Below are 12,751 nucleotides of genomic sequence, written 5' to 3'. Positions count from 1 at the left end.
CATGAAGTTGCCTCTCTCCCCAATTTAAACTGGAAGCTATAAACATCAGGCTGAGCATCAAAATATATCATAGACTGGGCATTTGTTAATAAAGTAATTTTTGTTAATAAAGTATAGTTATTTATTAATAAAGTATAGTGGATTAAAGGGGGATTGGTTGGTGGGGTTGCGTGTGTTAAGAATGCTGAAATACAACCAACTTTCCTACCACAGCAACATCAGCCACCTTGCTGCTCCTCTCTTGTTACTGTAGAGAAAGTCCTGACGCAGACCTAAGCCTAGGAGGGAGATCTCAGCTGCCAGGGGCTTCAGGAGGAGCTCGGTGGGGGAAAGCACTGCTGAAACTTGACAAGCGTAGAGGACTGGGAAGGGGCAGGTGAGGAAGGCTGGCTGGCTCCGTGACTTCTGGAGCTGAAGAATAAGGATAAAGAGAGATGAAACATGTACTGCAAAGTACAGCAGAGTCGGAGAAGAAAGACGGCATGGATGCTTTAGCTGTCCATCATCTCAAGCTTACAAGAAGTTTCCAAAGCATGGATCATGGCAAGACCATTCTTTACACTTCACTTACTTACTTCTTTCTTAACTCTGGGTGTATTTCCTGATCTTTCACTTAAAGCCCCTGTTGTGTGATGGACTGGTGTCCAGGAGAGGCAGCCCAGCACTATCCCGCTCCCTGCAGGAATGCTTCCAGGGAGACAGCTTTTTGCTGAAGGAGCCAAATTGAACAAACATGTTAGTCACTTCTCCTCTGCATGCACAGATAGGCGCTAGCCTAACATGCTCCAAAAACTCAGCCTTCCCCTAGGTTTTGGAGCGCTCGCTCTTAGCAGAATCCTTGCCAGTTTAATTGGTTTAAACTGGTGTGTTTCCTCGGTAGAAGACCCTTTATTCCAAATACGGAATAATCATATTCTGAGTCAAGCACACACTCTTTTGCACAGTTGGAAAACACCTATTCCTAGAAGAATACTTCCATTTTGTGTCCTATCAAAAAAGTGCACAGAATTTGGCAATGTTTGAACCATGCCGATCATTTCCAACATTTCCCAGAATTTACAACTACTGGGAATTCAGACCTGCTGAATAAGAAAGAATAAAAAAAGTGCTGTAAATAAATACCATCCCTCCCCAGGCCTTTGAAAGCTGTGCCCATTCCTGCAGGCTGACTCAGGCCAGCAGCTTGCTGCCTTGCAGGCTCACAACAAAGTTTACGATCTCTCTCTTGTAGATTCTCTAAGAGAAAAAAAGTAAATCTTTCTGATTACACGGCGCTGCATGCTGAAGTTTTCCACCGTGTACTGGGGTCTGGCTGGGACAAAGTTAACTTTCTTCCTAACAACAGGTATGGTGCTGTGTTTTAGATTTGTGACTAAAAACAAATAGCTTTGATAACATACTGATGTTTTCACTGTTGCTGAACAGCGCTTGCAAAGCATCAAGGTCTTCCCTGTTGCCCACGCTACCCCCTCAGCAGGTAGGCTAGGGGCGGGTAGGAAGCTGGGACGGGACACAGGTGGGACAGCTGACCCCTGCTGACCAATATCCCATACCACATAACGTCTTGCTCCGCAATAAAAGCTGGGAAGAGGAAGAAGGGGGTGGGCGTTTTATCTTCCAGGGTAGCCATTGCTCAGCGACTGGCTGGGCATCAGCCTTGCTTAGGGGAGATGGTGAGTGCCTTTGCCTCACCTGGGTTTTTTTCCTTCTTTCCTTCACTTATTAAACTGCTCTTATCTCAGCCCTCAAGTTCGCTCACTTCTGCTCTTCCTATTTTCTCCCCTGTCCCATTGGGGCAGGGGGGAGCGAGCGGCTGGGAGGGTACTTAGCTGCTGGCTGGGGTCAACCCAGCACAAAGCAACAGCTCTGCGGGGAGGGCACCTTCCTTCCTGCAGAGGGGTCCACCTGACTTGAAGTGCAGCAGTTGCAATGATGCCAAAGTACATGCAATAAGCTACAAAGAAAGCAAGCAGATATGAGCCATCACAGGTTTGGGCAAAAGGAGGAAAACTATTTTAAAAAAAAAAAATTGTTTGTCAAATATGCACGGAGTGCTTCAAAGTTAACTACGTGCACAAAGTTAATTATTTCCTTGACTGTTTCTGTCCCAAAACACGGACAAAACTGCGCAATCCCTCCCAGCCTTTCCATTCTGCTGTGCAGACAGCACAGAGCGCTTCGCATCGTCATCATCCCCAGCCATCCCGGCGCTGACATCACGTAACCTCCCCACCAAGACAGAAGAGCAGCCATTGTTCATTGTGGCTCCCTACAGAACAGGAGCAGCTTGGCCATGGCCCAGCACTTCATGTTTCAAGACCCGATGCTGCCGCATCCCCCAGTTTGCGGGTGTCAGCCAGGCAAGTCCGTCAGTCGGACTGACAGGGTGGCCCTGCCTCCTTTGCTGATAATGCCCCCAAGGTAACCTTTCCGTCAAAGCACAGAAGTACTGCTGCTGTGCCCCCGCAGCCGCTATCATACACTCCCCCCCAAGTCTAGACAGAGATCTCTCTCTCCAGATCAAGTGTCTTCATCAGCAGTCTTAAATATATATTTATTTTATTATTTTTGGGGGCCTTCATTCCATTTAAGTTCCTACTTGTAACACAAACATGTTGGAATGGGGGATTGGGCACTCTTACCCCAGGACTGTTTCCCAGATGGAAGATGTAGGTTTCCTTGCTCAAAAGAGCCTTCTCTGCAGTGGGGTGGACAGAGCTCAGACTGTGGTACTTAAGGCCACCCCACAGTTCCCTGTGGCTTCATGTTTTGGACCTTCCAGCTGCTTCAGCCATGGCATGGACCAAGGCATTCAGAGGATCCCCTCCTTGCTGAAGAGCATGTCAGAAACTCGGGAAAACATTGCAAGAATGAACCAGCTGTGGCTTGTTCCAGGCTGTAAATGGCCACAAAACAAGGTGGACAATAGTTGTTGCCACATTTGCTATTACGGAATAGACAAGCGAGAGAAGGAAAGGGACTGCGAAAAGGAATAGAGAACAAGAGTCTGTTTTTTGCAAGAAATATGAATTGTTATTTCAGAAAAACCTCCCTGTTGATACGGAATCATATTGAGAAACCTTCTGCCATACAAAAGGAGCCCTGCTTTTGTCCAGACCTATAGCTGCTGTTCCTGGTAGCTCCAGGGAGTCAGAGCTGCAAATAAGGGATTCCCTTCTCCTGCCACTTGTGATCCACGCGCAGGGAAATGCTCACAACAGAGCAACTACAGATTTGTTGTGGCTACATTCCCCCTGATTTCAGGGAGGGGATGTATGGATGTTAGGGCCAGCAATGTTGAGTACACACTTCCCTTGCTATTAGCAAAGCATCTTGGTCCTATGGGCAAGTCCTCTCTGATCAGCCTCCAACAACCTTCAAGGACTTCTTGGCCTCAAGTAGCATTAAACTCAATACTAGTACAAGCCTGCGGACTAGCTCAATCCATCACCTAATCAAAGTCCTGTGTCACCCTCTGTAGCCTGTCTCTAAGGCTAATGAATTTATGCAATTGTGTTTGTGTCTTCCCCCCTCCTTGCCTCTTTCTCTCATCTTTGAAACTCAATTCCAACCCTACCTGACGGAAGTGAAAGTTTTTTCAAATATACTACATTTCTAAAAGTTTCTTGAAAAAATAGACGACTGAGAGACATTCATAAATGCCCAGAGGCGGTGAGTTCAATGGCTGTTAAACTCTCCAGAGTCGATACAGGTTAGAGAAACTGCAAACACCCCAGACACAGGAAGACTCTCAGATCATGATTTCCCCACATAGCAAAAAATCTAACCTAAAAATAGAAATGAGGCTTCTCTAGACTATACATTAGTGGAACTAAAAATAAATTAGGTCTGCAAGCCCCACTGTAGCTTGTCTGTAGACCAGCAATGTGGTTTACAAAGCTTCCAAGCAGCCTACATATAGAAATAAAGCAAAAGTACATCATGTTTAAAAAAAAAAAAAAAAATCCAACTGTGGACCTCACACTGTGGTAACTTCCAGCAGCAAGAGTGGTCCTCCTTGCAAAGTTCAAGGAATCTACAGCAGTGGATTCTTCTTCTAGAAGACTTATCTCACTTGCCAGCACCAAGCTGGCCAGTTCATCACAGACCTCCGCTACACTGCATATTCCCTACTGAGAGAGGAGGACTTGTATCTAACACTGCTTGAGCTGCCTGTTCATGCAGATCACTGTGACTGAATAGGCACCTCAAGCCTGGTCGTGTCAGTTTTACCTTGTCTGCCTGACCAGGTGACAGCAGAAAATCCCAATTCTCAAATTTCCCGGGGGGAAAAAAAAAAACAAAAAAACAAACCAATACTTTGTGTTCAGGCACGGAGATGAGAATACGGCTTGGTTTCATTTACTCCGGAGTCCTACGTTTCCAAGCTTTCAGTACTGTATTCCACCATCCTCCATCAAAAGTGGCTCTTTTGGAGAGGCAGCAGCTGTTTCTCACCTGTGGTTCCCTGCAAACTTGACGCCTTCTTTCTCCTCCTGAGATGTGTAACGCCAGATGGGAGCAGAGAGCACCAACATGCAAACCCTCATCTGTGTTCCTGAAGACTCAGCTCAGACCAGACTAAACTCGAAATTACCTCAGACTTTCAGTCTTAAGCACCAGCAGGCTCTGTTTTAACACCCACGATTCATGTCTTTTGAATCAGCTAGAAGGCCAGTCACCGGCTTCAAACACAAAGGGCAACAGCTGCCTCGGCTGCTGTTTATGGAAGACACTATTTAGAAAGAATATGGGAACTGAACCAGGAACCCCTGAAACAAAAGCTAGAAACAGTACAAGGAAAGCAGCAAATCAATACAGTCTGTCACTCAGGCCCAGTGGGAGGCATGCCACATACTCACAGATGGGTTGTATCGGTACCAGCCATTTGCCCTCTCTCTGATTTTCTCCTTTTATGAAGGAGGTCAGGCTGTGAAGTAACCTAAAAAGCTTTTAAATTCATATCTGTAGTATCCAAATGTTCAGACTTCCTGACGGATTTTTTTTTTTTTTTGACAATGCATATTTTGTGCTAGTCTCCAGAAGCACGCTTGTTTCAGTATAGTTTACGTATTTTGCACTGATGTCATTGGATTAAATGAAAAACAGTCCTGGAAGTAACAGCTGGTACCCACAGCTCCCGTTTATTCTCAACGGCTGCTCTAAATGCTGGACTAGGGTTGCACCCTTGTGCACTACCTCTTTACAGATGCTTTGGCATCCAATGGCACAGTTTGCATGAGGAGTAAAATATAAGGAGAAAAGAGCACCTTCCCCAAATAGGATCTAAAGCTTAAGGGTTAAAAACACCATGCTGGGAGCTGCTTAACAGTTCTCACCACAGAACTATTAAAGAAGTGGGCACTACTTTCACATACATCCAACTATGGTTTTAAGTATAGAGAGACATTTTGCTTTGTGAGCCTATCAGTAATGACAGGTTACAGGCACGCTTGGAGCACGCGCACCACAGTGTACTTTTCAAGCAATTTAATAAGGAATAAATGCGCAGATCAAGTACCTAGAAAAAGGCGTCAAACAAACAGCAGACCTCAAGCTGCTCAGCTGTGAAAAGATGGAGGCAATGTGTAATACCTAAATTCTACCTCTGAGTCCAGACAGCAAAATGGTCCCTGGCTCCCCATCTTAGCTGCGTGGCAGATTTCCACTGGAAGGAAACCTGTGTGCGTGAGCAGGGAAGAAACCGTTTTGTCTTAAAAGGATCACTGCAGCCCCAGTCCAGGCAGGGCACACAAACGAACACAGCAGCCCCGTCATTGCCGGAGTCCTAGGGAGCTTTACCAGACAGACTGGATGCGACTCCAAGCCCTGCAAGCACCGGGAGGCTCTGGCGGATGGCACGCTTGGACAAGGGGGCCTAAACAGCACCCTGCTCCCGGAGTCCTCCCTGGGTCCAGGCGGCAAGTCATTGCTACAGGTAACTCCCACTTTGACCATCAACTTAAAGATACTCGAAAGCTAATGAAATATCAAGCTTTAGTGAGATAAAGTCAAGTCACTTTGCTTGACGAGGTTTAGGATTTTCAATTTTGAGTGGCACTAAGCCAAAATACCTTTTAAAAACTTGCTGCCAATCTCCCCTCCTAGGTATCCAGTCTTAGGTATTAAAAATAAAGGGGAACTATTAAAAATGAAGGGAATTGGATTTGTTTGTTTGTTTGGTTGGTTGTTTTTTTTTTATTAAGATGACAGGCATAGTTATCAAAGTTGAAAGCATTTACTGGCAATTCAATAACTGCTTAAAGAAGAAACATTTCCTCCATTAGGGAGGCTGAAGTTAGACTCTATGGTTTAAAGAAAACCTGCATCACTATCAACTACCTGACCTGGAATAAATCACGATGTTTTTGTCCGATCTATTTCAACAGACATCCTGCAGCCCTTCCAATATATCTGTTAAGAGACAAGCAACGGAAGACCAAGGTTATTAACTTAGACCCAATTATTTATAGACTGTTACTTTCTAATTAATATACAATAAATGCACAGACGTGTAATGCCAGAGAAGTGCCCACAGTGAAACCCTGAAACTAGTAAATAGAAGTTTCAATATTTTATTAAAATAGCATATTCAACCACTGTAACCAATAATACATTAACTTTATTCCCAGAGTACGCACAACACAGTAGTGATTCAAAATATCCTTATCCATGGTAATCAATGAAAATATCTCAAATTCAAGTGTACAACTAAAACTAAACCTTTGAAAAAATCTCTCCTTTAAAGAATACATAAAGCTCTCATACAGAATTCTTTTAAACTCCTCTATACTTAGATGCCAGTGTCATCTGACAATACCACTAGCTTTTTTCTTATGCATAGTAGAACATCTCATATTTTATAGTACCCATTTTATAAATAAATTGGCATTTTCCATCCCGTTTGTGTTTATCTTCAGCTTCACAAAGAAACCAGTAAATAAAACTGTCAAGGACAGTCACAACAAAATGATCTCACAGCAAGATATAAAACTTGAAGATACTAAAAGATGCTTCTACTCTATTTTACATAAAAAGACAGATTTAAAAAGTGCAAGGCAAGATTTGCAGGGGAAGGGGAATATTTGTTTGTTATTTTTAGGCACATCCACTTCTTTAAAGCAAGCTTCAGAATGAAATTCCAGTTTGTTCTTCATGATACCTGTTTCAAAGTCTCTCTCAAAAAAAAGAAGGAAAAAAAAATTACATCCATCAAATACCAAGCAGGGAATTTCCTGTCCAACTAATAGTCTTCAGTTATGTCTTGTTCTTCCTTTTTTCATCCTCGCGGGTTTTGGTTTGGGAATATACTGATTGTTTGCCTGATACTCAAGTTCTTTACGGAAGTAATGAATTGCTTTATTCAAACCTTCTTCCAATGGGACCTGTTCCCAAAAGTGAGGAGAGAATCATATCACTCTAAGTTCACATCAGCTCTTTTCACAATGGTATCTTTTTTAATACAGTTATCAAAAGACTGCTAGGAAGTCTCATTCTTAGCCAATATAAGTATTAACAGCACCACATACTGGTTACATCTCTGCACTGCTAATGCATGTCAGCTTTTAAACATCAGATATATTTTCTGACATAGTAAGTCAAAAATCCCAACAAATTTCAATCTTATCAGAGGGCTATGTTTGGTCTGTTTAGTGTCAAAACAGACTTACATAATTCTATTTGCATTTCATTATACATTGAAAGAGAAAAGCCCCTTCTGTTTTTAGTGATCAAAGATCCTCTTTCGCAGAATCTCACAGAATGGTATATACCACAGAAAGGTATAAAGATGGTGTTTTTTTTGTTTTTTTTTTTAGTTTTTATTTCTTCAGTGCTCCATTGATACACAGAAAAAGGCATACAAATTATCATTTAGTATCTCATTTAATATTCTTAAATCCTATACAAATAAGTGTTAATTCTTTGTATTCTGTGCCTGTATTTAAACACTATGATTTGCAGACAGGAACAACAGAAATACTACCCACTTTTCTCAGGAGCCATATGCTCTGACATGCTTGCTGATACCATCATCAATACAGGAGGATAAAATAGCAGCACAAAAACTACTTGCCTTGATGTACCAACACTGTACTGCTACTTCAGAGTAAGTTTTGGTACTGACTGTGCCAAACACAGGTCAGAAGTACAAAATTTAACTGTTTTAAACCTTTTGTGATTGTAACACTTGCCATTGTGCTTGTGCTTTCAGCCGTAGTCTATGAATATCCAATGCCTCTGTGAATCCTTTCAGAAGGGTTTGGAGCTACCTTTTTCTTTTAATAGGCTTATATTTACTAGATAGATTCACATGCTTCCTGGAAAGATTTTTGTCTGCAAATCTAAAAAAGCCTACAAACCACTGCGCTAGCTAGAATGGGGAGCTGGCTAAGAAAGTCACACCCTTTCTGGGGATTAAGTGGACCTTACCTCCCCAAACCAACCAGCTCTTATCATCAGCTATGCCTGGTTATACACTGGCACAGTTAACTTCACCAAAAAGGGTGAGAAAGGAAAAAACAGCAACCACGGGCATTTTGTATTTCTTGCATATTAGCTGTGTAGAACAAACACAATCTTGACATCACCTCAGACAGCTCATAACTAAGCTTTAGAGGTGGACAGACATTACTGTGGGTGGCGAGATGTTAGACTAATCCTGAGCACATTTCGAGCTTATCAACACAGAACAAGCTCTGAACATCTCTATATATGATACCCATAGTCCAAAATAAGGGCTTCTTATTCTGGTTTACTTCAGACAACCAGGATAAAAAAAAAAATAAAAAAAAAATAAAAAAAAAGTGCCATCTCTCTCTGGCTAACTTCTGTTTTGCCCGAGTTTCACATTTTTCCCTTTAAACAAACTCTAAAAAACAGAACACTTTTCTGGTGCTCATATTTCTCCCTATTAATCCAAACAAACTTTTCGGTTACAATGATGTTACAGATCATCTTAAAAATAGTCTTATTCCAAAGATTTTCAAAAAAATATTTTAATAAAATAAAAGCAATTTTTTTCCTTCCGTATTGCATGTTACCACAGCAAAACAGGAATGAAGACTGCAGCAAAATCAAACTCATTAGCTCCCATAACTATGTACCATGTATTTTAAAGGATTCATCGGGCTTACAGAAAAGTATAGATACTTCATAATATGCATGTGAAAAAGTTAGAATGCCTATCCTAAAAATGTTTTTTTCTACTGAAGTCTATTACAAATGCTAATACTAATATGCTCTTGTGCATGGCACAGGCCATAGTCTTACCCAGCAGTTTTTGAATTGTGAGCTAGGGCAACATACAAGAGACAGCCTTTTAAACAACTGTCCTGGAGACTGTGTTAAGCAGTTGTTCTGATAACTGAAACATATCGTTATCGTGTGGTCCTCCCCTATCCCCCTCTGCCTCCCTGTGTTTTTGCACCCAACAACAGTAATACAGTTGTACGTACCACAGGTTCCCAGCCAAGCAATAACTTGGCTTTTCTGATGTCAGGTTTTCGTTTCTGAGGGTCATCCTGTGCTTCTGAGAGAAACTGGATTTCACTCCCACTGCCTATTAAACAAGACACTGTGCATTATCATCTGCAATTCACTATGCTCTGCATTTACATCTTTCCTATCTATTAGAGTATCAAGTCTTTCTGCAGCTTTCTGCTTCATAATTCTACCACTAAAACTCTTTCCACAGACACAGCTACACTGCATGCAACAGCTGGGCGAACCAGCTGTCCCACAGCAACATGGATTCACAAAGCATTTCACAAAGCTTTCAGCACGGATTCACAAAAAGGAAGTTATGCTTGACCAGTCTAATAAACTTCTGTGATGAAATGACTGCCTCAGTAGCCAAGGGCAGAGCCGTGGATATCATCTACCTTGACTTCAGTGAGGCTTTTGAGACGGTCTCCTATAACATCCTTACTGGGGGCTGGATGAGCAGACAGTGAGGTGGATTAAAAACTGGCTGCGTGGCCGGGCCCAGAGGGTGGTGGTCAGTGACACGAAGTTTAGTTGGAGCTGGTAACTAGTGGTGTACCCCAGGGGTCAATACTGAGTCAACACTGAGTTGCTGATACACCAGAGGTCTGTGCTGCCATCCAGAGGGACCTCGAGAAATGAGGCTGGAGAAAAGGGCTGACAGCAACCTCATGAAGTTGAACAAGGAGAAGTGCAAAGTCCTGCACCTGGGAGGAACAAACGCAAGGCACCAGTACATGCTGGGGGCCAACGAGCTGGAAAGCAGCTTGTCAGGAAAGGACTTGGGTGTCCTGGTGGACACCAAGTTGAATATGAGCCAGCAATGTGCCCTTGCCCCAAAGAAGGCAAATGGTATCCTGGGCTGCAGTAGGAGGAGTGCTGCCAGCAGGTCGAGGGAGATGATCTTCCCCCTCTACTCAGCACTGGGTCCAGTTCTGGGCTCCCCAGTACGAGAGAGACATGGACACACTGCAGAGAGTACAGTGAATGGCTACTGAGATGATGAAGGGACTGGAGCATCTCTCCTGTCTCAACCTATGAGGACAGGTTGAGAGAGCTGGGACTGTTCAGTCTCGAGAAAAGAAGGCTCAGGGGGATTTTATCCATGTGTATAAATTCCTGATGGGAGGAGCAAAGAAGAGAGCGCCAGGCTCTTTTCAGTGGTGCCCATTGACAGGATCAGAGGCAATGGGCACAAACTGAAACACAGGAGGTTCCCTCTGAACATCAGGAAATGGTATTTTACTGTGAGGGTGACCCAGCACTGGCAAAGGTTGCGCAGTGAGGCTGTGGAGTCTCCATCCTTGGAGATACTCAAAAGCTTTCTGGACACGGTCTTGGGCCACTGCTGGCTGTAGGTGGCCCTGCCTGAGCACAAGGGTTGGACTAACTAACCTCCAGAGGTGCCTGCCAACCTCAACCATTCTGTGATTCTGTTAGCACTTTCGCACTGTACAAGGACTTCTTTTCCTCTTTGCCCATACTCTCCAGTGGGATTTAAATAGCTAACATAGTACTTACCTTTCCTCATGACAATACACAGAAACAGGACAATTTCTCTAACCAAATCTAGCAAATAGTTTACACGCCATGTTACTGTGGGATTTTACGGATGCAGAACTAAACTGCCTCTCCGGGCAAACTGAAACAGATCAAGCTGTTTGTGAATAAACAGACAAATGGAGGTAACAATTATTCTATGCGTCTGATGGGTTTGATGCTGTGGTTTTCGATTTCTTTCCCTGATCTGTGGATCCATAGATGTTTTCCAGAGGGGACAGAGTCCTCTATTAGAAACACCACATGCATCAGCTTCTCTACTGTGTACTTGAACTTGTCTTTTTCAGATCCCTTAGAAGCACTGCTGGAATCTGCAGACTAAAAACCCTTGGCTAATGGCATCAGTATGTTTCATCTCATTAGGAAGTCGCCCTAGAAGACTAAGCACAGTCCTTCACTTCCATTCTTGAGAGCTCTGATTTGCTACAGGTATCAGAGCAAGAATGAAGAGAAAGACACAGTGTTTTCTTCCCAGCCACAAACAAGGGAGGTGCTGACAGCCCTTGCAAGAGTCACTGGGATATCAGTGAAAAGTAGAGAAAGACTGTCACCACACCATGGGGTTTTCAATGGTAGCTGAAGGAGAACAGCCTGCATAATTGTGAAGAACCCCCTTGCTGAAGTATCCATATTTCAGCTAAGATGTTATGCAAGACATTTTCATTCATGTGTTTTACATTTCATTTATGCATTGTCCTTGTGCCAAAACAAAGCTAAAAAAAATGCATAAACATTATACAAAATAATTGGTATAGAACACACAGATACACAGAAAGAATGTATTCATTCTACTGTTCATGCAATACTTTGCATACAATTGAGAGAATTCTGATTATCTTATTAATATTTAATTATATGATCAGGATACAATTAAATGCCTTTGATAAAAGTTATTAAGAAATCCAAAGACCAATTAAATTATCCATATATTACACACACTAATCAAGTAATAATCATCTAATGACAATATGTACTTCATAAGCTTTACTAAGAATTACTTATCATACTCACCAACAAGTTTTTTAATTAACTGTGCAAATTCTAGTATAGTGTGCTCTTCTGGGTTTCCCTGGAAATAGAAGGGACATTCATTACAATAGCAATTAAACACCTTAAGACATGTTAGCTTTCAGACATGAGACAATTCTAACAGGGTCATGTTAAACTCTGAAGAAGCTAAACATTATGCCTTATTCCTACTTTAATGAAAAAAATGTAACTTCGACAAGCTCCATACTCATTAGAAAAACTGCCCTCTGTTACATTTGCTTTGGTAATTCAATGTATGTAGGGGGGTGCCCAGAAAAATTAGTCTGTAAAGAATGGGCAAATGCACCTCAATCACAGTAAAGGCATAGACCACTCAGCAGTCCACACAAACACATCATCAGTTTGAAATCTGGATTCAAGGACCTTGCTGAGTTGAGGACAGACGATATAATAAAGTATGCTAAATTCTCAGTTCATCCAGAATCACAAAAACCAACCAATTTAGCTGCAAACAATTGCTTCTGCATTTACTACATCTTGCATATCAATATGTATAAAGGTTACTTGCTTTTCTATACAATATTCCTTTTCTTAACTCTCATTGTTTTAACCAACTTGCACATGAACTCCTGATCAACGTTTCAGAACAAAATGCTGCAAGCTTCCTGTTAGCATTAGCCCACCTTCACCAGGCTCAATTCCCTTCATCCCTAGCTTT

At 42.4% G+C, this 12,751-nt stretch overlaps 1 protein-coding gene across 3 annotated transcripts in view; it reads right to left on the bottom strand.

The window, feature by feature from the left end:
• Positions 1-6,552: 6,552 nt before the first annotated feature.
• UXS1 (UDP-glucuronate decarboxylase 1) overlaps positions 6,553-12,751 on the bottom strand; it is a 65,738-nt gene continuing 59,539 nt past the window's right edge. For all 3 annotated transcript variants that reach the window (XM_082333882.1, XM_082333884.1, XM_082333883.1), the window contains 3 exons: positions 12,055-12,112; positions 9,456-9,559; positions 6,553-7,385 (listed from right to left, as the gene is read on the bottom strand). In XM_082333882.1, the coding sequence (XP_082190008.1) occupies positions 7,254-7,385; positions 9,456-9,559; positions 12,055-12,112 (294 nt within the window). In that variant the 3' untranslated portion in view covers positions 6,553-7,253. The remainder of the gene's footprint in view (positions 7,386-9,455; positions 9,560-12,054; positions 12,113-12,751) is intronic.

The sequence above is a fragment of the Platalea leucorodia genome (genome assembly GCF_965183815.1).
Source record: "Platalea leucorodia genome assembly, chromosome: 2".
Classification (NCBI taxonomy): Eukaryota; Metazoa; Chordata; class Aves; order Pelecaniformes; family Threskiornithidae; genus Platalea; species Platalea leucorodia.
This window is presented reverse-complemented; position numbering and strand designations above follow the sequence as displayed.